General features: G+C 40.8%; 1 protein-coding gene across 2 annotated transcripts; it reads left to right on the forward strand.

Moving 5' to 3' along the window:
• The first annotated feature begins 1,087 nt into the window (after nt 1-1,087).
• Nucleotides 1,088-24,198, forward strand: zranb1b (zinc finger, RAN-binding domain containing 1b). Of its 2 annotated transcripts, none has more exons than XM_085296583.1 (10): nt 1,088-1,532; nt 2,579-3,652; nt 11,048-11,235; nt 13,879-14,032; nt 14,837-14,908; nt 15,665-15,863; nt 16,930-17,050; nt 17,462-17,591; nt 21,112-21,341; nt 22,351-24,198. In XM_085296583.1, the coding sequence occupies exons 2-10, from the start codon at nt 2,671-2,673 to the stop codon at nt 22,573-22,575; spliced, it is 2,301 nt and encodes a 766-aa protein (XP_085152709.1). In that variant the 5' UTR covers nt 1,088-1,532; nt 2,579-2,670; the 3' UTR covers nt 22,576-24,198. The 2 variants fall into 2 exon arrangements, with proteins under 2 accessions (XP_085152709.1, XP_085152708.1); XM_085296582.1 differs by having other exon boundaries at nt 1,480-1,684.
• Nucleotides 24,199-24,720: the final 522 nt, after the last annotated feature.

A 24,720-nucleotide genomic window follows, 5' to 3' on the forward strand; every position in this document is an offset into this window, starting at 1 on the left:
CTCACTCTTGATCCTGGTCTTCAAGCCCTAGAAAATTTGTTTTGTTTTTTAAAAACAAAAATCCCTTCTGCCATCCTATCATGACCAGATGGTCAGATAGGAAACCAAAAGGACAGAAGACCACTGGTGTAAAGAGTGCGAGACCTAACATTGTTAGGATTGTATACCTTTTAAGCTCCAATACACTCATGTACTTACTGTATAGGATGACCTTTCACTTCCTCCGCCCCCAAGTGGTTCATTGCAACATAAACACCTCCCCAAAGCACAAAGTCCAGAGCGCAGATTAGATCTTCTTGGCTTTTATCTGGATTTGTGTACTTGACAATAGCTGACCAAGGACTTGCTTAGATGAGCACAGAGAATAAGGTTCTTGAACTGGGAGGGTAATAAATGAGACATGCATATGTGATATAATGCCTCTTTGTTTTGTTATTGCGATGAACAGTCTTCATTGAATGCTTTAAAGTTTCCATTTTTCAAAGACATTAACATGTAAGTGGGTGTAAATCCTTATACGTGCATTTTATTTGGATGCATTGTCTTTATAATGTAAAGAAAACTTTGTGCTTAGAAGAGTTTGGGATTTCCTGGGAAGAAAAAAAAAAAGCTAGTCATAGATTTTAATTTTATTATTATTTTTGCATGTGAAAAATGAATTGGGGAATCATTAATTATTGTGGAATATAAAAATCTGCTTTGATGATAGGAGCTTCTCACCAATATCGTCACTAGTTTCACGCTGGGAACTGTTGATCAAGCTGTCATGCATTACTGCAGACTGCTTGCTGCAGTATTTTTTTACGATGACATCATCCTTTCGTCCCTTTTTAGGGGGGAATACCACGTGGTTGATTGCCAGAGATGCAACATATTGCGATGCATAAATTATAAAACAAACACATTTTACTCTGACTAACTAAGCCTAGCGACTAAAAGAACGGGCGCTCTAATGGCTCTTTTCGTTATTTCTGTGATATTCGAGTCTGTTTTGCTTTGACTGAGCCTTTTAACAATTGGAATGAGAGACGTAGAATGTGATTGGTCCGTGTCAAGGGATACACATGTGTCAACCAATCGGCTTGCTCAGCAGATTCGGGTGGTAAATCCTGATCCTGCCTCTGACTGTAACACGGCCCAGAGCTCTCTGCTCTCCCTCGTAGTGTATTTTTAAGCCCTGCCTCGGTTGCTTCCCTTCCCTGTGCCGCCATTAAAGTCCGTCCGCTTGGTGTTTGTGGAAAACGGGAAAATGATTTAAAAACTCAGAAGAGACAGGCCGAGGGACGGGACCTGGGGAGGGGGGAGGGAGGGTTCTTGCTACGCGGTATGTGTGGACTGTCAACTGCCAAGTAAACGGCGCCCCCAAAAGAAGTAAATATGCGGCTAGTTTCGTCCAAGTGAGAGGAGCCTGAGTTCGGAGTGGAGTTGGTTTCTCCGACCGGGGGTGGGGTGGGGGGAGAAACTCCATTGGTTTTGGCTGCACCGGGCGTGGGGAGGGGGGACCGAGGAGTGTAAACACAGCAAAGCAAAAGGTGAGGGTTACAGCGTTAAGACACCTTCTCGTAGAGTTGATAAGGGCCTCTCAGACGGTTACGAGCAAAACATAATCCCGTAACGTTAGCGAGCCGCAGCCAGCTAGCTTGGCCATAAATCCTGGATGGCAACCGAGCGGTTGTTATGGAAGGTAAGTGACAGCTAGCTGGTTTCGTTAAGACACGACACAGCCGTACAGTGTCATTTGTTAGTTTACCACTACTGGCTGTAAATCACACTAGTCAAATGCTTATTTAAATAAATTCAAGTATATTATAGCGGAGTGTCTTGACAGTTTTGCTAGTTGCTTGTGAGTACCAAAGCTACTTGACACAGTTGTTTTCAGAACATGCAGCTCACAAAAAAAATGTTGAATTTCTCACTGTGTGTTGGTAAACTTGGGAGGCGTGGCGTAAACAGTAACGGGACTACAGACCTGCCCTGTCGGAGCCAGCCTTATCTTTTATTTTGGTGTTCATGGTTCAGAATACAGCGTGGGACACATACAGTTGGATCATTTAAGGTCTTAATTAGCTTTACGGCGAATTTTCTTTCTGTGCATAAGTCTCTTAACCAGTCACGCGCCTCCCTGCTGGGCGTCAGGTTTCATCTGTCCTTGTCTCTTATTACCTTGCCTGGTTGTTGTAGGGCGCATGTGCCTGGTGTATATAACTTAACTGTATGTGTTTATAGTCAGTGTTGCACTCTAGGCTGCAGTTTTGCCCTTGCACTTTGTTTTTGTGGGTCTCTAAACAATAGTTTGGTTATTACTACAAATTAATACCAGATCAAGAGTGGGCATATCTGTTTATTAAAATTTTGTTTGCCAGTCAATAATTTGAATACACAGGTGGCTGTAAATAAGTAGGCTTTGTTTGGGACATTTGGCAGTGTATTTTGCTCATTTAAACCGAGAAACAAGCTAATTTTTAATCCCTTTACCTTCTTGAAGTGTTTGCCTTTGATTAATAAGATACTGTGGTTTGTCTTTTTTATTATTTATTTAACATATCTGTTTGGGTTTTTTTCCCCCTTTAAACCTTAGTGTGCTGCTTGCTGTGTGATCTCCTTGAGAGTGGATCTGCCAAGCTGAGTCCCTCTGAACGGCAGGAAGCCTCCCTTAGCGGTGGTGCGACGATGACCGAGCTGGTTGCCAAGTGGGCCTGTGAATACTGCACATACGAGAACTGGCCGTCAGCCATCAAGTGCACCATGTGCCGCGCTCAGAGGCCCAGCGGGGGTGCCATCATTACTGAGGAGCCCTTCAAGTGCAGCCCTGCCCTGGATGCCAGTGTGCATCAGTGGGGCCCTGCAGACCTCAGCAACAGTCCATCTCAGGGGGGATCTAGCTTACTTATTTGTCCAGACTCCAGCGCCCGACCCCGCATTCGCATTGCTGACGTACCTGAGCCTAGTAGTAAGTGGTCGTGCCACATGTGCACCTATCTGAACTGGCCTCGAGCTATCCGGTGTACTCAGTGCCTGTGCCAGAGGCAGCAGGCTCAACAACAACAACACCAACAACAGCATGGGCAGCATGCAGCCCATCAAGGACATCATACCCAGCAGCCACGCAGCCCCACAGAAACACCCCAGACCTCAGGCTCTGGATGTCGCCCCTCTCCCCCAACCACCACTACAGACACTTGTGAGGAATATAATGACCGTAACAGGCTCAACACTCATACACAGCACTGGACCTGCACTGCCTGCACTTATGAAAATTGGGCCAAGGCTCTCAAGTGTGTTGTGTGCGATCACCCCACACCCAATAGTCTGCTGGCTGAGCCCATCGAACTGGCATCGGAACCTGAGAGTCAACAATCATCCTCAAAACTTGACCAGGACAGGGACAACAGGAGGGCTGTTGTTGGCCACATGGTTAGTCAAGGAGTAGGAGGTGTGGTGGGTGGTGTAGGGAGTTGTAGCAGCAGCCAGAGGAGGTCACCGCCAACGTTAAAGCGGGAGTCAGAGGTGAACATGGACTTTCAGAGGATTGAACTGGCATCAGGTGCTGGGATTGGGAGCAAAGAAGATCTTGAGGTGGATTTCAAAAAACTCAAGCAGATTAAGAACAGGATGAGACGGAGTGATTGGCTGTTCCTCAATGCTTGTGTTGGTGAGTTTTTAAGGATGGATGACTTCACTGAAGTATGTTTGACTTGTATTTTGCTTATGTTATGAGATGGGCAGTGAGTCAAGTGAATAATATAAGGCAAGCTAACACCGTGAAATGACATTTTTCCCAAATTTGTGTGAATGATTCACAGTATGTTGCTTAACAACCTGCAAGGCAACTATTTACTAAGCAGTTTATAGAACTGTATCTAGATTATCTTGAATGTAATCTTAACATTGCAGACACACTATGTATGCTTGGAAGTCCTCTGTATTCAGCTAGTAAAAAATTCACTATAAAGACAGCAAGTGTCCTGCCACCCACACTGTACACTGGCGAATGCAGAGTGGGAGGAAGGATGCGCATTGTAGGAACAACTAGTTTTTTCTTTTTTTCCCTCTCTCACACCACTGTCTTACTCTTTCTCTTGCCTTTTTCATGGATGAGTAGCGTTTGTTCTGTATGCCCACTCAACCTCCCGTCTGTTTTCCTTATCTGTCCCTCTGACAGTTGATTATTCTGTGTTATATATACTGTGTTATATATGCACAAATTTGACAGTCATGCCTGCATTTGGTATCGCAATGAAGTCCTTTTAGTGATTAAAAATTGTGCCTTTTTTCCTGCTACATTCCTCAAAACCTGTAAGAGCAATATCACTGCAGATAGTTTGTTTCTGGCTCTGCTCTGGGTCTCTTGCTGCATGTCAGATGTTGAATTCCCTCATGTCTGTGTCGCTTGTTCCCGTGGGACAAAGTCTCATCTGGTCAAAAATTTCTCTTGCAAGTAGGCATGATTTTGTTTAGGCTTATTCAAGTGTTAACATTCCTTATCTGATTGGAAATGTCTCCTAATTCATTCCTCTTCTGTTAAAGGAAAAGAAATCAAAGACATCTCTTTAAATTCACTCCCTATTTGGCAGGTTCACTAGACATACTTCGGAAAGTTTTATATCAATATCTGCCTCATGCCATCTGTTCTGATCTGAGGAATAATATCTGTGTTTATCAGCACAGACATTATTCTGTGTCTTAGAACTGCTGCTCATGTGGAACCACAGACACATATTGTTTGTTTTGTCGTTAAGGTGCTCAAATGCTGCACTACTGTTAATAAGAGAAAGTAAATAACAAAAAGTGTCAATAATCCTCCATTTTAAAAGTATCTGGTATACTTTTAAGTATAAAATGATGCTTTACAAAGCTTTACAAATTAATACAACCTTTGTCACTTCAGTCAGCATTGACACATCAAACCTGCTTTGGATAACCTTGGGCTATGTTCAGCATGAGTTCTACAGATACATGCTATAAAGACGGCTGCAGCTTCTGGGTCTGAAACGTGAAGCCTCTGCAGATGTGCCGATGTGCCTTAAACCTGAGAAGCTTTTCATACCCAGCAGGGCCACTTCTATTTGTTGCCAAAAAAGTTCACTTGTATAGAAGTCTACTGGAAAACTGCCCTCAGCCCACTTTGTGATCTCGAGCATTTTCTTGATGACTTTTTGGTTAAGTCACTAGATTGAAGAAATTTTGAATAAAACATGAAGCTCAGTTTGTAAATTATGGTAGTTATTAGACACAGAAATGAGGATCATCCAGGGTTATCCCTATTGGTTAATGATTTGTTAATCTTAAATTGTTAGCCCATTACTCTACAGTGTCCTCACTGTCAGAACCACTCCTTGCTTGTCAGCTTTAATTAGAAAACATTTGAAAAAAAGATGGCAATGGTGAAAACGCCCAGCTTGAGACTTGAGACATAACAGGTCTTCACTAACAAATGGGAGACGTCACGGTGGTTATGTGGTTCTACATCAGGCCTGGTCACGGGTTCTGATCCTGCATGAAGCCAGACTAAAGCGTGAAATATGAAATAACACGTCATGCAAGAGTAATAGAAATCACATGTTTTTAAGCCTGCATGTTTTGACAAACAACATCTGTTGTGCTGCCAAAAATTTTTGTGAGCTGAAGTTCATAGACATACACCGATCAGCATGAAAACAATAAAATCACCTGCATAATAATATGTAGGAATCCCTGGTGCTGTCAAAGTAACTCTGTTTTGAACATGGACACCTCCTTGGGGTGTCTTTTGGCATCTGGTACCAGAATGCTCACAGCACATCCTTTGGGTGAAGTGCATAATAGGGTGTGTCCTGAGCAACACTGGAGTAATTACTTATAATGTTTTGAAAAACCTAAAACCTTTTCTTACTTAATTACTCCCTGCAGAAAGGTAATTTATTACATTACTCGATATGTTCTGCAGTACTGTACAACATGACCTGAGATTTATTGTCATATAATTCGAATGTACAGTCCCACACATTGACACAAATCCCAGTCCTAAAGAGGATCTTTCTTTTAGTGTTTTATGAAAAACAGCCCAAAGAGCACTTCACAGATGTGCTGTGGCCACGGAGAGTCTACTGTCGCACCAGGTATGGGTACAAGCCCGTCTGCTCATCATAGCTTTTATTATTTGTTCAAGCTTTGGCTAATAGGCTGGGGTCAGCATGCACTCTGGATCCAGGGTTCTTCACTGCTAGCTTCATATGACCATGCCGTCTTTGCTGATGCTTACAAAGAGACACAAAGTTGTATTAGCAGTAGTGGATAGTTGTTTCTGCCACTTTACAGTAACATTCTTGTCCTTTCATGCATTAAAAATGAAAGTAATCTGAGCTCTTCAAAGTCTGTAGACCGTTTTCCTACAGAAGCCAGTTTGAATAGTTTATATAATACAAGTAACAGCATAATTGTTGATTAGGGACTAATGTAATTATTGAAATTAGTACATAAATGCATTATATTATTACAGAAAAATGTAATGTGATTACAGTGATGTCCTCTGTGAATTGGGATGGTTCTGCTGACTCTGCTTGCTGATGCTCAGTCACATAAGGGTGATGAGTTCAAGTCAGTGCTGTGAAGTTTGCCATGGTCCTCAAGCCACACCTGCACATTGTATTTTAAATAGATTGTTAATGTTATTCACTTCAGATTGTCACTGTCAGTAGTTTTAATGTTATGGTAGAATAGTGGATGTGACAAACAGCCTCTCACAAAATCAAACCTGTGATGAAGTGCTGGGGGCAAAGAAGTTAAAATTTCACTCCTATAGTTTTGAAACTGTGGTCACGGTTTCCCAATACCTAAAGTTGTTTACTGAGGAGCCTGATGCACTAAAATTAGCACGATCCATGTAAAATAAGTCAAAAATAGAAAATGCCTGTGGCTGTAGAACTTACCGTCACTCCTACAGTGTGCATGACCCATGATCCTTAAACTGAACACGTGTGGCATTTGTGTTGGTAAATAAACAAAATGCTTAGTATTATGTCATTAAATACCCAGAGGTTTTACTAGAGAACCACACTAATATGGGCAGGATGTGGTTTGGCATCATCTTCCTAAAATAAGCAAGGCCTTTCCTGAGAAAGGTGTAGTCTGGTGTAATTTTGAATTACCGGCACATTTACGGTTGTGCAAAATACTCATGCAGTGTGCGTAGATGCACCGCCATAACATGCTGACATTTAAACTTTTGCTTACTCTCTCTCCTCTTTGACCTGAACTTATTTTCTTGTGTTGCTGGCATCAAATTCAAAATAACCATACATTTTTCAGAATACTGTTCCTCAGATTTACCATTTGATATATTGTTTTTTTGTTTTGTTTTTTTTAATTATCAGTTAAATAGGATCCAAATGATTTTACAAACCATCACATTCTGTTTTATTTACATTTACACATTTCAAATTTCTTTATTTTAGTAAAAAAGGGGAGTGCTCATACAGCATAATGACTTGGATCCTCCTACTTTAGGAATGTGAAAGGAAACAGGTGCATAGTCAACGGAAGCCAATGTGAACACAAGGAATGTGCAAACATCAAACAAAATCATGTCCTCCTTTCCCGGTTGAAGGATAAAAGTAATAATGCAGCAATATTTCCACACATTTATACATTGTTGCTATATATATACTTATATAGTTTATGATATAGTTCAATCAGAACATTAATTTAATTCAGTCTTTACCGAAGTCTCATTGTCAGATATGGACAATATCTATCTACAGTATATGGACAGATTTTCCACAGTAAGGGTCCATCTGTAATGTCTCTATCTAGATGCAGTTGTAATGATGGATTGTTTTTAGTTCCCTTAAGACCATGAATATTAATAATTTTATGGTATTCTCTTATGTAATATTTACTCCAAGCTGGCATTAAATATATGAAAAACAACAGAAGTGTATGCAATGAAACTGTTTCTTAATGCCTGTTTTTCCACAGTAGTGTTGAATTATCAGAATCAGAATACTTTATTAATCCCGAAGGAAATGCTAACATTTGTTACGATGCAGCATATCACAATGTTTATAAATCATATTGTTATATTATAAAATGCTAAAACAATGCCAACTTCATTGTTTTGGTTAGGTGTGACATACTAAGGGATTGTCTTGCTAGCCTTTCAGACAAAAAGCAGACTGGTGTGTCAATACCAGCAGGATGCTCAATATAATGTCAGACTACTACAAACCTCATTCAGGGCCATCATTTTGATATGTGATTGCAGGGAAAAGCCAACATGTTACTATTACACCAACAGTAACAAAACAATACACTAAGAAATGCCACTTAGCCAACCCACACAGTACAGAAGAATTTATTACTATAAAATGTGTTTGTAAATTCAGTTGCGCTTTATTAATTTGTGTTTTTCTTCTACTTTTACGTACTTTTTTCAGCAGTGCTCCTGTTAAATAAAGATGTCTAATATGTCCAATCCAGGTGTCCTTGAACAGGAAGGTATGCTGACAGAATATTTACTTCTTCTGTTTTTCTCTCTGAAGCGGCTGTTTAAACAGGAAACTGTACCAATCACAAATAGACTTTGAATCACCCACATCCATCTGTTGATTCTGCTATGATGGAGGCGCCCGCTATCACCATTATTGAAATGTGCGTCCTTTGTAGGAGAAATAGACAAGACAAGAATCACTTAGCCTGATCCATTCTGTCTAATTAGTCTGTCTTTAAGTGTATGTCTGTTTGCATATTGGAGCCTTTTGTGTTCACCAAAGGATCTGTGAGTACAGTACTGACTGCAGGGCTACAGGCACACCCACGCTAATGGAGTGTTTTTTGGAAAGTGGTTTTGTGATCCTTCTATCACGCTGCGCTGCTATTGTGTAGTTTCTCTCCTCATCCCTCACCGCGCTAGCCAGCTCCACATGGCACAGCAAGTCCTTCTACCCACTCCATGTCTCTCTCGCTCTCACTCACATGCAGATTATGCAGCTGAGCATTGTGTGTGGTCCTTTGACGCGAGAACAAAAGCGCAACAGTGTTTTAAGCTATCAAATGTACGAGAGACTACCACATGAGAATTTACTGTATACGCTAGAAATGGGAAGAGGATATTTCTGTGGCTGCTGTCATATTTGAAAGAAATTTACACTTTGATTTTGTTTTCATTACTCATAAAAACACATTTAGCTCAATGTTTTACTCTGCTTAAACTACTAATAGGTTATTTTGTCTCACTGTGGTTGATCACAGAACTAGAGGCTTGCACAAGAGTTATTATAGCTTTGTATTTTCTATCAGTTTTTACCCCTCAGCTGCAAAAGGTTGATGGGGTATTGTCATCACCCTGCAGGGCAAGCGTACAGGTGGCGTGGACACCCAAGTTTGTGAATGCGATAACTCGAGAACGAGACCACGTAGAATTTTGAAATTGATACCATAGGCGCATCTACTAGGAGGCTGAGGGATACCAGTACTTTCTTTGTTTTTTTGTAGGGTTAACTTTTTGTTTTCAGTTCCGTTTCAGTATTGGTTTTTCTTATTTAAATGTAGCATTTATTGTATAAGTGTTTTAATTATGTTTTTATATTAATTGCAATGTCAGGATTAGTTTGATGATTATAATGCTGATAATAATTTGGCAAATTGTAAGATTTACGAAGTTCAGAAGAGTGCAATAATAAAATTCAATATTGCAAAAATCAAAATAACAAAGACTAAAGCTGAGCACATTTCCTGTTCCTGATTTTTTTTTAATTTTTTTTTTATTATAGCTATTTTTTTATTTACACAATAATGTTTGAGTTAGTTTTTTTTTATTTTCTAAAATAAAGCTTCTATATAAATGTTCTTCACAATCTAAGAGGTATTCGGGCAAGAAGCTCATCACACATTGGTTTGTTGCTGATGGTTGGCTGCTAACAGATGAGCCTAGCTCCGGTTGCCTAGGTAACCCTTTACCATATTTACAGCCCTGTGATTTGTCAGTTAGTATCCTTCGCTCTCATTGGTAGCCACTTCAATCACTCACCTCTAAGTTCTCTCCTCGCCACATCGAGATGGATCGCTTCTCCTTTAATTTGAGCTTTTTCTTTAGTTTAACTTAAACTTCATTAACCTTCCCTAACAAAGGATGTGAAAACCAAATATGTCAATTTATTTATTTCATTCTGAGCAGAACGTGTTCATAAAAGTCTCCGTCAACTTATATTAAAACATAAAGCTGACTATTAACAGTTCATGTCCGCAAATCACGTGTGTGAGTTCATGGACAAAAATTAAAATTATACTATAACTCAATTTGCAAGTAAACATACAATTTTGCAGTGCTTCATTGCATATGCAAAAGTTAATATATTAAAAAAATCTGCTGGTTTTTTTTTTGTTTTTTTTTGTTTTTTTCTCACAGAATGACTCTTCCTGCAGTAGTGTCTCATTAGCTGGTAACTATTTGAGTTTGTTCTCTGGAAGTTGGTTGTTTCATTTACACTTTGCACCAGAAAAGAACAGACACACCAACAGCTGCTCAAACATATCCATCAACGCTTATGCTACAACATAAACATGAAGATTAAGGAGGTGAAAAAAACATCACACTCTGATGATCACACTCTGCCCCCTGATGTCTTTTCCCCTTGACTTCAAAGTCAGCAAAGTCTCAAAGCTGTCACAGCTGCCACAGAGATAAAGCACATTCAGATTTCCAATATTTCATATATTTTAGTGTAGTGTAAACTGACCTCTGCGCAAGGTTGTCTTTTTATGTCTCTGCTGTGTTAAGACTTGGTGTGATTCGACTGCATTGGTCAGCACGTCTGCTCATTTCCTATTTTTTCCACAGCCAAAAGTGGACTGTTAAAGGATTTATTTTTCTCAGCAGAGCCTTTTCATTTTTATATTTTAAATGTCTTCATGAAAATGATTGCCAGTTAAATGCACAAAATTTGTGCTAATGTGGGGCAAAGCAGGAAAAAAAAAAAAGGGTCTTCTCTTCAAAACTGTGTCCACAGTGATCACTTGGTAACATTGTTTATTGATGGGAGCTTTCTCCTTCCCCCTCTTTGTCTGAAAGGTGTTGTAGAAGGTGACCTGGCAGCTGTGGAAGCCTACAAGACATCGGGAGGTGACATCGCAAGACAGCTAACGTCCGACGAGGTGCGCCTATTAAACCGGCCCTCAGCATTCGATGATGGCTTCACGCTGGTTCACCTAGCCATCCGCTTCCAGAGACAGGACATGCTGGCAGTGTTGCTCACAGAGGTCAGTGCAGACTTGGTTCGCTTTCAGAAATCACCTACCCTAAGGTATCAACTTTCTGAATTATGTTTGTAGATTATCAAAGCACTAGACCATATTAAATACGTGACTATATAGGTCATACTGTAGATGATTAATTACAAGACGCTTTGTCGGCTGGGATCTTCATGTTTAGCTTTTAAGTCCTTGTAGCAGAAATTGTGGTGCCCAGTTTGTGTCTGTTTTCATAGGGCTTCAGCTGCACAGAGTAAAGGATTTGGGGATCTTGCCTGAAGTCCTTCAAAACGGCAGGAGCATAGTTGGCTTAAGTTGGCATTTTAATTGTTTTTAACGCTCCGTTTCACTTCACTACAAAGGCATACTTTGTATATTATAACTTCTGTGTTCTTTGTAGGATGTACTCAACTGTAAATGATAGTCTGCAAAGCTTTGCATATAACCAACACACAACCATGGTGGTCTCTTTTGTCTGTACAAGTGTCCTCGAAGTGCTCTGCTTTCCTCTCACAGTCCAAAAATATACCTGTTAGACTCACTGGCGATTTTACAATTAGCTGCAGTTGTGAATGTGAGAGTGTGAATGGTTGTCTGTGTCTGTGTTAGCGCTGCTTACATGTACTGGTGACATGTTCAGGGTAGGGTTGCACAATTATGGCCAAAATGGTTATCACAATTGTTTGGATCAATAATAAGATCACCGTTATCTACTGAATTATTTATTGATTTTAGCGACAAAATGTTTTATTTATAAATGACACTCCCCTACACTGCTCCTTTATTTCCGTTGCATTGTTTTGCTGCTTGATGATGGACAATTCATACTAGCAACCATTTAATTATTTTTCTTGGCCTTCGTGTATTGATTACACTGTAGTTAGTGGTGTGTTTTCAGGTGGTTGAATGGGTTAGTTGTGTTGGTTTGTCGTGCAGACGCAGCTCTACAGGACTCTTTGAATATGGTTCATTCTTGGTTAATACCACTCGCCCTAAATCTGAAATATTTTCAACCAACCAATGATGATCCACTTCTGGGAACAGGTTCTTCACCTTCTGCTGTGCCAGACACTTAATTTTTGTTTTGTAGTTTTGTCATTTTAATGTAGTGTTACTTGTCCAGGCTACATCCAGGAAACTTCATGCTGCATAATACAGGGAAAACCACTACGACTGGCACAGGCAGGCACGTCATCGAACTGTAATTTAGGGAGCGCTTGATCTGGTTTTTCTTTGTATTGTTGAAGCACACATTTTCAGTGTCGGCTGTTTGTGTTCATTTGTTTTGTGGGTAGCCAAAATCACAATCGTGATTGACATTCGATTTATTGTGCAGACCTAGTCCAGGGTGTACCCAGTCTCTCACTCAGGCTCAGCTGGGACAGACTCATACACCCCATGCCCCTAGCTGGAGATGCGATTAAGAAAATGCATGGATGGAAAGTAAAATTAGGCTCAATCTAAAAAAAACAACAACTTTTAATTAGATAACACCTACACATGGATACTTTAAATAAATATTAAATAAGAAAAATACTATTGGTTGAGCTCTTCTACTCAACCTAGTAAATGTAGTTTTATTTCTGAATATGAGTATCTGCATGACCCCAAAATTGGCTTCAAGCTTCTTCTCCTACTCTCGTTTAGTGAGATCAGCCAGGAGAAGTCCTAGGACCAGAGTGTTTTTAGGAAAGAGAGGGACTAAATTCAGCTGCACACTCCTGTTCCACAAACTGTATAATAATATGTTCCTCTGTCAGTAATTATTTAATAGCATTGGTATTATATGTTCAGCATCCTGGTGTGTCTGTGCAGTGAGGCTCGCTGAGTTCATGTGTGTCTGCTTGAACTGTGCATGTGCTGATGTTGATTGCACCCCTCTTGCCTTCAGCACTGTGATCCCGGATTATCTGTACACACACCTCTTCACCCACACTCAGCCGCTGCCCCAGTTTCTTTTCCAACAGGGTTAGTGAGTAACCACTGGATCATGTCTCTGAAACGCCCCAAAGCTGACACCTGCGTGAACTTGCTGTGTCCTGGAGGTGATTTAGATTTGATTAGTGAAAGTAAAATTAGCTCAGAACACAGTGAGCTAAGTCTTCTGCCTACAGACCCCAAAATGAATGACTTTCCCAAGTATTCAGACAGCGAATGTGGTAGAATTTGTTTAAATGGCATCTCCAGAAATTTACTAGGTTTATTTAAAAGGAGAGATAAATCGGATGCTTCACACAGTCATAATTTTACCGCTTTGCTCATAATCTCTCTCTTCATAGAAGGTTTTGGTTTTTCAGTCTAGGTAAGAATATAAAAATGAACTGACTTCTTTTCTTGTTCTTGGCCTCTCTAAATTGACATAACGTATCAGACAAAAAGGATTTGTTCAGAATAATCTCTCCAGATCTCTTTATCTTAACTCCATCAGATATTATCAAAGTCAAGTGACTTTCAGGGCGCTGAAGCTGTGACTGTTAAATTTTATTCTTCTTAGGCCTCGGTGGAGCAATGCATTCAGTTGGTTTTGCATTAGTTTGTTGTTTTATGGTTCTTTGTAGTTGCAGGAAATGCTCTTGCTTTTTTCTTATTCTGTGCATCCTGTACGCTTTATGTAGATTTAAATTCTCTCTCTATATGCTCTCCTCTCTGCAGGTATCCCAACAGGCAGCCAAGTGTATTCCAGCCATGGTTTGTCCCGAGCTAACAGAGCAGATCCGTCGTGAGGTAGCCGCCTCTCTTCACCAGCGCAAGGGAGACTTCACCTGCTATTTCCTCACCGATCTAGTGACATTCACCCTGCCTGCAGGTCAGCACCGCATTAGCAGACAAACGAGTAAATGCAGCCAGAAAAAAAACAGTTTACAAAATATCATAACATAAATTCCAGAAGCCGTTCAAAGTGTCTGTAGCTGAATAAACCCAGCCAAGCCATTCCGTCTGGCTTTCCGAGTGTGTATCAGAATGCTTGTTTTGTTTACTTCTGGCGTATAAGATTGCTTGTTGCTCGATCGCTGCGGGGACATAATGCCACGGTTGTCTGTTTCCAGCTGCCACAACATGGAGGCTACATTGTTTGTGTATTGTAATAGCAAACTGAAAATACCACGTACTGCCAACTATGCACCAGCCATGCTTGACTTTCATTCATAGCAAAGCCATATTTAGTGTTTTGCCAGTGTGTTTTGGTAAAATTGCAGGCATTCAGTGCTATTTCTGTTGAATTGTACTGTGTGGAACTGATCTAGTGGTTCAGTCTGAAGCTGGTAGCTAAGCTAAGGATTTTTGTTTTGCAGAGTGTTCAGGACATGCCGACCTTGGCTTCTGGCCACTATAGAAACCCATTCTGTTCAGTTCCACTAAGTCAATGCATTCATTTATTTTAGCTAAAGAATAAGCTACTGTGCTGAGCAGAGCTCAGGGCAGAGAGTGAAAGCCACGGGCTGTTGTGAAGAGAACAAAACATGGTGGCTTGAGTTGAAATGAGTCAGAGAAATTTTTCTGTCATTTTAGTAAAGTTTTACAGGTAGTTAAAACAAAGATGCACACATCTATCAGGGTAAAATGTAAATCAAACCAAGACCTGCTCCTATTCCTCTTCTTTGTGTTTCAGACATTGAGGACTTGCCTCCAGCAGTTCAGGAAAAACTGTTTGATGAGGTGCTGGACCGAGACGTACAAAAAGGTGGAAATATTTACTGTTTTCTGCTTTATGAACACATATCACATGCCGTCCTCAAGTATCCATGCACTTATTTTTAGCATGTGAGAGAGAAACCAGATCCCCTGATGGTCTGGCTGCTTGGCACACAAGGGGAGTCCCCTCACAAACTGTATACTATAACAGGGAGGCAGCAGAAGGCTGGCTATGTTGTCTAACTGGTATTTTCTTGCTTGCAAACAGTTTTTTTTTCTTCTTCCTGTTTGTCAATCTGCCAAGCGCTCTCACTTCAGGATATGTACCAGTTGCCTTTGTCCTAATCAGCCTAAATGAGTTTTAGGAATTTCTTTGATCATTGCTGAATGATTGTACTTCCTTTCAGGTCACACATAAACGCTTATAAAAGCCGTCACCTTTCTTCCTGAAGGTCCCTGCTCTTTTGTGTAGCCTTCTCTGTGGTTCACCGTCTCAGTGTGTGTCAAACATTGTATTAGGCCATACAGTATCTTTATTTCTGTCTTTATCTCTTTTTAGGTTTCCTGTCATAACCTGAGCCTGAGTAGTCATTTGGTTTTGTGGTTTACAAGCAGACATTGTTATGTCACTACTATTTTCACAGATGTGAGCAGGCATTAGCTAATACTGAAACACCATGACCACTGTACAACCACACTGTTGCACTTCCTTGTACAGCATGTTTCCTTATTATTATCGTTATTGCTTGAATTTTATTTTATTTAATTTTTGAAGAGATATCCTGCCGTCTCCCCTCTTGTTTAGAACTTGAAGAGGAGTCTCCCATCATCAACTGGTCCTTGGAGCTGGGGACTAGGTTAGACAGTCGACTTTATGCCCTGTGGAACCGCACAGCTGGGGACTGCCTCCTTGACTCTGTGCTGCAGGCTACGTGGGGCATCTATGACAAGGACTCAGTACTCCGCAAAACCCTCCATGACAGTCTGCACGACTGTTCTCACTGGTAAGGCGACGCCACGGGGATTAAGTGTGTAGTTCGAGCTGATTTGCACTTGTCTTTTAAATCAATTCAAATTATGTTACATTGAATGACACAGTGCACCAAACATAAAATTTAGACAGGTGTTAACAGAAATTGGAGCTTGTATGTTGCTCTTTTTAATGACTAGTAGTTAGGAGACAACTTAAATAGGCAAAAAAGCTACATTTTTTAAGTACTATAGTCTGAATAAACAGGGATATGTTTACTCTTAACTTATTGCCGACAGACATCCCTGTCTCGTCCAGTGTTTCCTTTTTTTTTGCTTAGCTGACCTTTTTACACAGAAACATTCGTGGATCATGAAATGACTGAGCTCAAGTGCACCACTGAAGGAAAACAAAAGCTTGACTTTCAAAAGTGTCAAGTTACATTTTGTTTTCCTTCAGCGTGTCTATGGAACATGTGGTTTAGAGGCCGGGGTCTACGAATCCTAAGTTTAGATTGGCAGCTTATAAAGAGATCAGAGACTTTGATCTGGAAATAAGAAACAAGGGCTTTTTTATTTTTTATTTTATGTCCTCAAAGATCTGTTATGACTCCTGCATCTTCTTAGTTTAATTGGAAAACCCCCCAAAACATTCTCTTCTTTAAACTTCCACACGAAATTATTTAAGTTGCACCCTGAATCACGAGTGGCTCCAAAATGATTGCGATGTTCCAAAACATGCTCATAGGTGCAAGTGTTCAGGCAGATGAAAATTGAATGCAGGCTTCTGGTGTCAAACTCACATAAATTGTTCTGTACACGAAAGAGACAAGAAAAAAAAAAAGAAAACACATTTTTGAGTGGAGGGGCACGGAGTCTGACTCCAAAGCCCAGCGTGACTCACGTCTATTTGTGAGAAACAGTGGGTTTTTTGGTGAGATAATTGCTGTTTAGATATAATGAGTAATGCCATCCAGCCCAAACCACGACAGACGTGGAGGAATGTAGTCAATTGCAAGCCCACGCCTTGCTGCACAGAGGTCAAATAATGTCACAGGCTAAACAGTTTGTGTGCGTGTGTATCTGTGTGTGTCTGTGCAGGTTTTACACCCGCTGGAAGGAGTGGGAGTCGTGGTATTCCCAAAGCTTTGGTCTGCACTTTTCCCTCCGAGAGGAACAGTGGCAGGAAGACTGGGCTTTCATACTGTCCCTTGCCAGCCAGGTACATGTACATGGAAGTAAACACACTCACACACAAACATGGAGGACAGGAGCTTGATGTGCTTAAAACGTGACACGCTAATAATGCATGAATTATGCAAGAAGTTTTACTGCTCTTGGTGCAGTATACTTAACCTGTAATGCCCTCTGAAAGTGCATCCTGTCTGTCATCAGCACTTCTCTGCTTCTCACTGCTCTTTGTGACCTCACTGACTAAGTATTTGGGTGGGCTGTTATTATATCTGGGTGTGAAAGCTCATTAAATTAGTGTTTTCCATGTTTTCACATTTAGAGTATCCTGGCTGCATTCAAGAACCCTCATTTTATCGCTTCCCTGAGTCCTAGAGCATTGTTTTGTATTTTTCTGACTTTGTGTGTGTGTGGGGTTTTTTTGTTTTTCTTTCTTTTGCAGCCAGGATCCAGCTTGGAACAGACCCACATTTTCGTTCTTGCACACATACTTCGTAGGCCTATCATCGTCTATGGAGTAAAGTACTACAAAAGTTTCCGTGGTGAAACACTCGGGTACACCCGTTTTCAAGGTGAGCAAGAAATAACGTTTCGGTCAAATATTGTTTGCTGTTGTGCTCAGCATCATTCCAGCGGACGTAGAACTAGACTTCCTTTGTGAAATAGTTCCAGCCTACGTGTGTGTGTGTGTGTGTATAACTTTCATAGGTGACATAACTGCCCCTCTGATCCGTCAGTAATTATTGTTTACAACAGTTATTAGTCTAGTGTCTTTCATTTAATGGGTAATTTTGCTCCATGTTGCTCAAAATAACAAAAACAACATAAAATGCCAGGATGAGTCACAGGAGCACGGAGAATTCATATTGTGGTTGCAGACATCCAGATACAGCTGAACATATGAAAATCATCAACAGTCAAACAATCCTGAGAGCACCGAGAGCGGGGGCCACCTTTACAACTAGCAGTAAAAACAGTCTGGATTCAATTTGCCTGCTGAGTGATGCTGTACAGGGGATGATGAAAGTGCTATGTAAGGGCCAACTGCTTGTGGTAAAGCCTGCCTGATGGACCAGTGATTTACTGTTGCCAGGAGCCAATGTATACACACACATACACACACACACACAGAGGAAAGGGTGCTTATGGGCGCCTATAGAGAGGGGTGGGGTACCTCAATTAAAGTGGTGAACAAGTGAACCCAGTAAAACCACAGCGGTTACTAGGAGAGTAGCAACACACAGGCTCCTCAATAGCGGTGTTGGTTACAGATGTATTCATGAGATGCGAGAGCTGCCTTTGTGTGTTATGGAACTAAAGAAATATGAGACACTCTGTGTTGTCATCCTGCATTGTTTTGTTTTATAATCAGTCTGGTATTTGCAAGTCAGCATTGACTGTTGTGAGACATTTATTCAAGCATTGCTTTCAATCCAGGGTAACTTTGAGTGTTTTCATTTCTGCTGAGCTATTCTTTTACCCTGATGCATGTCAGCACACAGTGTTCTCATAACTATTTCTACATTTGTTTGTGAGGGTTAGTTAGTACCTACTCTAGATTATAATAGCTTGTGTAAAACAAAGTCGTGTATGTGAAAAAGACAGTTTGAGAGTGAGAGTACCTCTATAAAAGCACATGTTCTAGCAGTTTGCTGGTCTGAAGCATTCAGGTATGTGTTCAGACAAATTCCACAATCTTCCCAGAAGTGGTCAGATGATGCACCTCTCTCCTAAAAAGAACAGAGCTTGGGTTCACAGTGTTAGAGCTAAATAAACCACAAGACATCTGGAACAATGTCATTTGAACGGCTGAGACCAAAGTGGAGATGTTTGTCTATAATGCACACAACCACATTTAAACACAAATGCCTCATATCAGCTGTCAAAGGGGTGCGCTGAGAATCTGAATGACCGTACACTAATCACCTCAACAGTGTGACACCAGTGTGTCTGCTGTGTTGAAACTACAATGTGCAGAGGGTAGACGGCAAAACGTGCATCTAAAGTCACTATAACATATCCTTACCGTGTTGTTGTGAAAAATATCAATTCATTACAAAAATCTGGATTTTAAAGACGAGTCAACATCTAGAGCCAGACTTGCTAACAGTCAGCAGCAGTGCAAAGCTTTCTTTCATCATTAAAAAGCTTCTGGATTTACTAAAGAGGCACAGTGTCAGTTTTGTGACTGCCAGTTGTGGATAGTGCTGTTTTTGCAGCTGACCTTCTGGCATATGTGTTTGCAGGAGTTTCCCTTTGAAGAGGAAAATATCTCAGTCACTCGAGCATGATTTGCTAATGTTCATGGCATGCAGTTTTACTGCAAATTCCCCTAAATCGAACACCAAAAAAAGCCTGTTCTGGTTGTGATCGCTGCTTCTAGGAGTGTTTATTTATTTAGACTGAGAGGGGGAGATTTTATCAGAAGGAGTGCCTAATTGGAATTTTGGTTCGATGGCTCAAAACTGTGAGTACAATGCCAACACTTTGGCTCTGTCCTAAAACTCTTCACTTGAGCATTTAAAGCTGAGCCCAACTTACTTTAATACTGGGATTTTCATGAAACAAAGCAGAAATTAATTAACTGAGCTGTTTATTTTTCCTCAGCAGTGTGCACACAGTGAACGACTTCTCTCTGCTATTTCTAGAACAAATAAAAGTGTATTCATTAACAGACAGACGGCTCATTAATAATTGTAAATAGTGTTTGTGTACGTACAGATCTCAGCTTTATATGGTGGATTAGTTCATAACAATGCAGCTCTTCTTTGAATAAATCCCGAGCTCCACCTGAGTCTCAGTCCTCAGGACCTCATGCACATTTTAATCCTCCTTCAGCCTCCTCTTGTTGACCTAAATGGCATTTTCAGAGGGGAACGTGTAAAACCTGAGCGTGCGCTGTATTTTGATTGGTAGGTTTGCATCAAGCTCTTCCTCAGCTTCCTCATTGGGTCTGCTCGTTTTTGAGACACTAACCTGCACCGCTCACCAAAGAAGGCTGATTATTCCCCTGTAATTGTGGCATCACAATAATCACTTTGTAAATGTGTGAAATTAAATGCATCATGTTTTATGTAGTGATTGATTGTAAATCCTTCCCTCCTGCTTGTTTAGAAGTTTATGACTGAAGCAAAATATTCTCCATCCATCAATTATCCCAGCTGACTCAAAGTAAAACAGACCTTACTAATGCCCTGGAATTATACAGAATACACTTTGATAAATTAGTTCATAATCTGGATTTAGAGATCAGACATAGAGAGTGCTTGCAAGGCTGGATGAGAAGCAGATTTTCTTCCAGCAGCATGATCTTCAGAGTCTAGCTGTGCATTTAACAGGTTATTGCTGAAAATACAAAACAGATTATGATATGAAATGGAAAATACATGGTCAGATGGTCCATCGCAATGATCCTTTCATAAAAGACAGCCCCAGTGTATCCTATCCTAAAGGAGGTAGTGAAAGTGTTGAAACGCCTTTGGAGAAGTCAAACAGCTCCTATTATGGTACTTCCAGTTTATGTAATTCGGTTAGGAACTTAACTGAGCAAAATGAACTACTGGAAAATGCACAAGCTGTTGCAATGGACTAGTAAAAGACCATGCCAATCTCCAACTGACTACAATGTTGTGGGTGGGATCTTTAGAGAGTTGTGCATGAACGAATGTCCACAAACTTCTATAAAATGAAACGATATCTGAAAGGAGCGTGACCTAAAATTCCCCCACAATGATGTGAGAGATGGATAAAGTCGTAGGGGAAAATATTATGTCAAGTTATCGCTGTTACAAACCTTTAAATCATGAGGTGTACTTAGTAGTTGTTTGGATCTTTTTTGTTTTCTATTTAAAGGAAGTACGTCATAATTCATCTTCTCCTTGAATCATAACACCAAAATAATTCAAAATATTCAAATTAAATATTTTAAGTTTGCTCACAAAAGTAGTAAACAGATGTGCATCCTTTTTTGTCAGCGTTTCAGACTCTGCTGCAGTAGTGTAGTAGTCTATTTTTTATATATTTGTACAGTATATATTTATGCAGTACCAAAAGATATAGTATAGTGAATTTGTGTCTTTTACGTCCCTCCAGGTGTGTACCTGCCTCTTTTGTGGGAGCAGAGCTTTTGCTGGAAGAGCCCCATCGCTCTGGGATACACGCGGGGCCACTTCTCAGCGCTGGTGGCCATGGAGAACGATGGCTTTGACAATCGCGGCGCAGGCGCCAACCTCAACACGGACGATGACGTGACAGTGACGTTCCTGCCTCTGGTCGACAGCGAGAGGAAGCTGCTTCACATTCACTTCCTCTCAGCGCAGGAAGTAAGGCACTCAACAGACGTGGTGTTTTTCTACTTTATTAAGTGGCTGCATTATGCTCATTTACAGGTACAGGAAAAGACTGTAAGGACAGATGTCGCCTGTATGCTTTCCATTTTTCTTTTTAGCTTTTCACCTGCTTTTAGAAACTACAAAATAAATTGCTTAGACTGTATTTAAAAGATGGATGTACCCATCATGATGTTACCCAATGATTTCTGGACTCCAGATTTTGGAGCCTCAGTGTGAGTGTTTTGGCCAGCGCTGTTAGTTGGAGGAGCCAGAAATGGCCACAGTTAGACCAAAGGGTGGAGAGTTGTTATCAGCTGGTTAGTGTGGTGCTTCCATAAACTATATGTGTGCAACAAACACACAGAGATTTGCTAATTAGTAACACTGAAGTTAAGTTCAGTTCTTTCTACAGCATAAAAAGTGGTATGAAAACACAGTGACCCACTTCCAGTGTTGTTTACTGGACTGGTGGCGGTGGTTCCTCTGAAATACAGCTTTGACGTAGCTGTGGGCAATGGTTAAATGATCAAAACTAACAGCAGCATAGCCACACAGCGTTTAACATTAAGGATTTAATTACTATTCCAGGGACGGTGCTGCCAATAATAAAGAAATTCACTCAGTCTGCAGTTCCTCTGGTGTCAGACGTGCAGAAAGGAAAAAGTATCTGAGGAGTTAGCAAATGCAGATCTAGCCAGTAAATAACAATGTCAGACTTGGAGCTGCCATTCTTTGTTTGTGGGTATTAAAACTCTCCACTAGAGGCGTTATGCAAATGTGTTACATACAGAAAAGCCGTGGGGGAAGAACCTGTACTACAGACTAGCAGTTTCAGGAAGTTCAGCAGCAGGTAGATGTGGTCTGGACCGTGTCACTTTGTAAGCCTTGCTTCTCTTATTCTGTTCTGAGTTACTGTTCAGAAGGAGTAAGCGGTGTTTGGGCTGTAGTGAGGTGACAGGGCTCCCTCTGATGGTCATGTCTGTCCCCTCCTGTCCTTCAGATGGGTAATGAAGAGCAACAGGAGAAGCTCCTGCGGGAGTGGCTGGACTGCTGCGTGACAGAGGGCGGCGTTTTGGTTGCGCTTCAGAAAAGCTCCCGCCGCCGCAACCACCCGCTCGTCACTCAGATGGTGGAGAAGTGGCTGGACGGCTACCGCCAGATCCGCCCCTGCGCCTCGCTGTCCGACGGCGAGGAGGAGGAAGACGACGACGACGACGAGGAGTGACGAAGCTGAAGTGGAGGGAGGCTATCTGCTGGGGGGCAGGACTCCTCCCCCATCCTCTCTCTTTTAGTTTTTCTTTGAGTTGGGGATTTTTGTTGTTGTTGTTGTTGTTGTAGTAGTATCCCCCCCCCCCCCCCTTTCCTGACACGGACAAACTGTGAAAAATCTTCAGGAGAGGGCAGGGAACCACGAGCCCCCACCAGACCTCCACCTGACAGAAGACACTACTGCTCTTCTGGCAAACACAGGCGCTTGGATATACACAAACACTTTTCTCAGACCAGCCTGAGTCTAACGGAGAGAAAAAAGATTTACGAATGCAAATTTTTGATTTGAGTTTTAAATGTAAAGGAAGAAAAAAAATATCTTTATCCATAGATGTAAATGCATGTGGTTGTAAAAAACAAACAAACAAAAAAAAGAGTGTAAGGAAATATACCAGCAGTGATTCAAATACTTTATATCCATTCAATATGGGCACTGGGGAAAAAAAGAAGCGCACATCCAAGTTTTTTCCAGATAAGAGTTGGCTTGTTTGGCTTTTTGTTTTCAAACAGGCATGGACAAAGCCAATAAATCTTATTATCTCCAGAAGATTAATGAAAAAAATGAGAGATTCTGTAATCACAAATGACTTTAATCCTTAATACTAAGCACTGCACATTTATTAAAACATTTCTATATAAATACAGTATCATTGCTTGAATTGAGGTCACATATGAAGCTCTTGAAAAGGGAGATGTTCCCTTCACAAGTCAAATCTACACTCACTAAGTTTTAGCGCACTAACGTTCATGTTGGATCTCTTGGTTTACCTTTTTCAGACTGATTGAAGTCGTGTGTGTGTGTTTTATCTTCTATGAATTTATTCTACATATTTATTGTTTGGAAACTTATTTGAGCTAATAAGAGCTTTCTGTATATTATTTTCTCTCTTTTTTTGTGGTTTTGTTAATGATTCAATCTTGATGAAGACACATTGCACAGAAACACTGTTGCCGCGAGGAAAGAACCAATCATAACCATCAATGAAAAAGTTTACTTGGGTTTCTTGCGTATGGTTTTTAGTACCTCATATGGATGCCTAAAACCTGGTGCTTTTATTTTTTCTGGGCAGGTGAGTGTGGACATAACCCCACCCCCCACCCACTCTGAGTCACGCTTGTCTAATCGCTGTCTTGTAGTTCCTGTTTGCCCCCACCTTCCTTACAGCCTGTGTTGTGGAGGTCACCCTCATGGTACACGTGACATCGCTGCCTCTGTAAAGCCCGTTTGTTGTCATCATGTGAACCCACTTTTATTTGATTAGTGACAGATTTCACCACGTAAAACCAAAGCTGACAGAAAAAGAAAAAAAAGTTGTTCCTTTCTCTCTCTTTTTGCTGTGAGTGTTTGCATCTTGTTTCCTCTCGCCATCGCACTCTGTAACCTCTTTGTGTTTCATTCAAGTCATACACGTTTTTGAGCATCACCTGTATGTTGCTTTGTATTTATGCAATAGTTGCAGTTGTGACTACGATGGTTTGTGGATTTAGGCGTGACTTCGCTAAACAGAGTGTAACACAAAGAAATGGGCAAAAATAAGGAAAAAAAAATAAAAGAACCTTTTTGAATGTCCAACTAAAACGCTTCCTGTCACTTCATTTATCAGCTAATGATGTCCTCAACATGTCCACGGGTTTAAGTGTGTCACTTTTTTTGTATTTTTTTTTTCTTTTTTTTTTTAATTGGACCTACTTTCTGAAGCTTTTGTCATGTGTTCAGGTTACAGCGCCCTCTAGTGGAACTAAAACCAGGTGAATTGAAGGTCCATCTTAAGTTATTGTAGTTTCAAATATAAAGTTTCCATTAATTTACAGAAAACAGTTAAAAGGTCAAACTCTGTGGTCAAATATGAAGGAGCACATAAGGTCTGGTGGATTAGATCAGAGCCTTATGTTTGACACCCCTGTATCAGAGGGTAGTGGCATGTGTAGCATGGGGGGAGGCTAACCTGGGTACCATTACTGGATGCAAGCACTGACTGGGATTTGAACCCCCGCCCAATTATTTCAAAGACCGTAATGACATAACAGGAACTTAAGGAACAACTGGAGCAGATGTGGAAAGTCAAGTTCAACGTGATCCCAGAACCTTAGAAAGGCAGAA

This window comes from Mchenga conophoros, linkage group LG13, assembly GCF_057382185.1.
Source record: "Mchenga conophoros isolate Kocher_MC1m ecotype Shallow Benthic linkage group LG13, M_conophoros_male_GT1.1, whole genome shotgun sequence".
Classification (NCBI taxonomy): Eukaryota; Metazoa; Chordata; class Actinopteri; order Cichliformes; family Cichlidae; genus Mchenga; species Mchenga conophoros.

Coding starts and splice junctions, on each gene's coding strand:
- zranb1b (XM_085296582.1), top strand. Junction 14,033..14,836: donor GACATTCACCCTGCCTGCAG/GTCAGCACCGCA, acceptor TTTGTGTTTCAG/ACATTGAGGACTTGCCTCCA. Junction 15,864..16,929: donor CTGCACGACTGTTCTCACTG/GTAAGGCGACGC, acceptor GTGTCTGTGCAG/GTTTTACACCCGCTGGAAGG.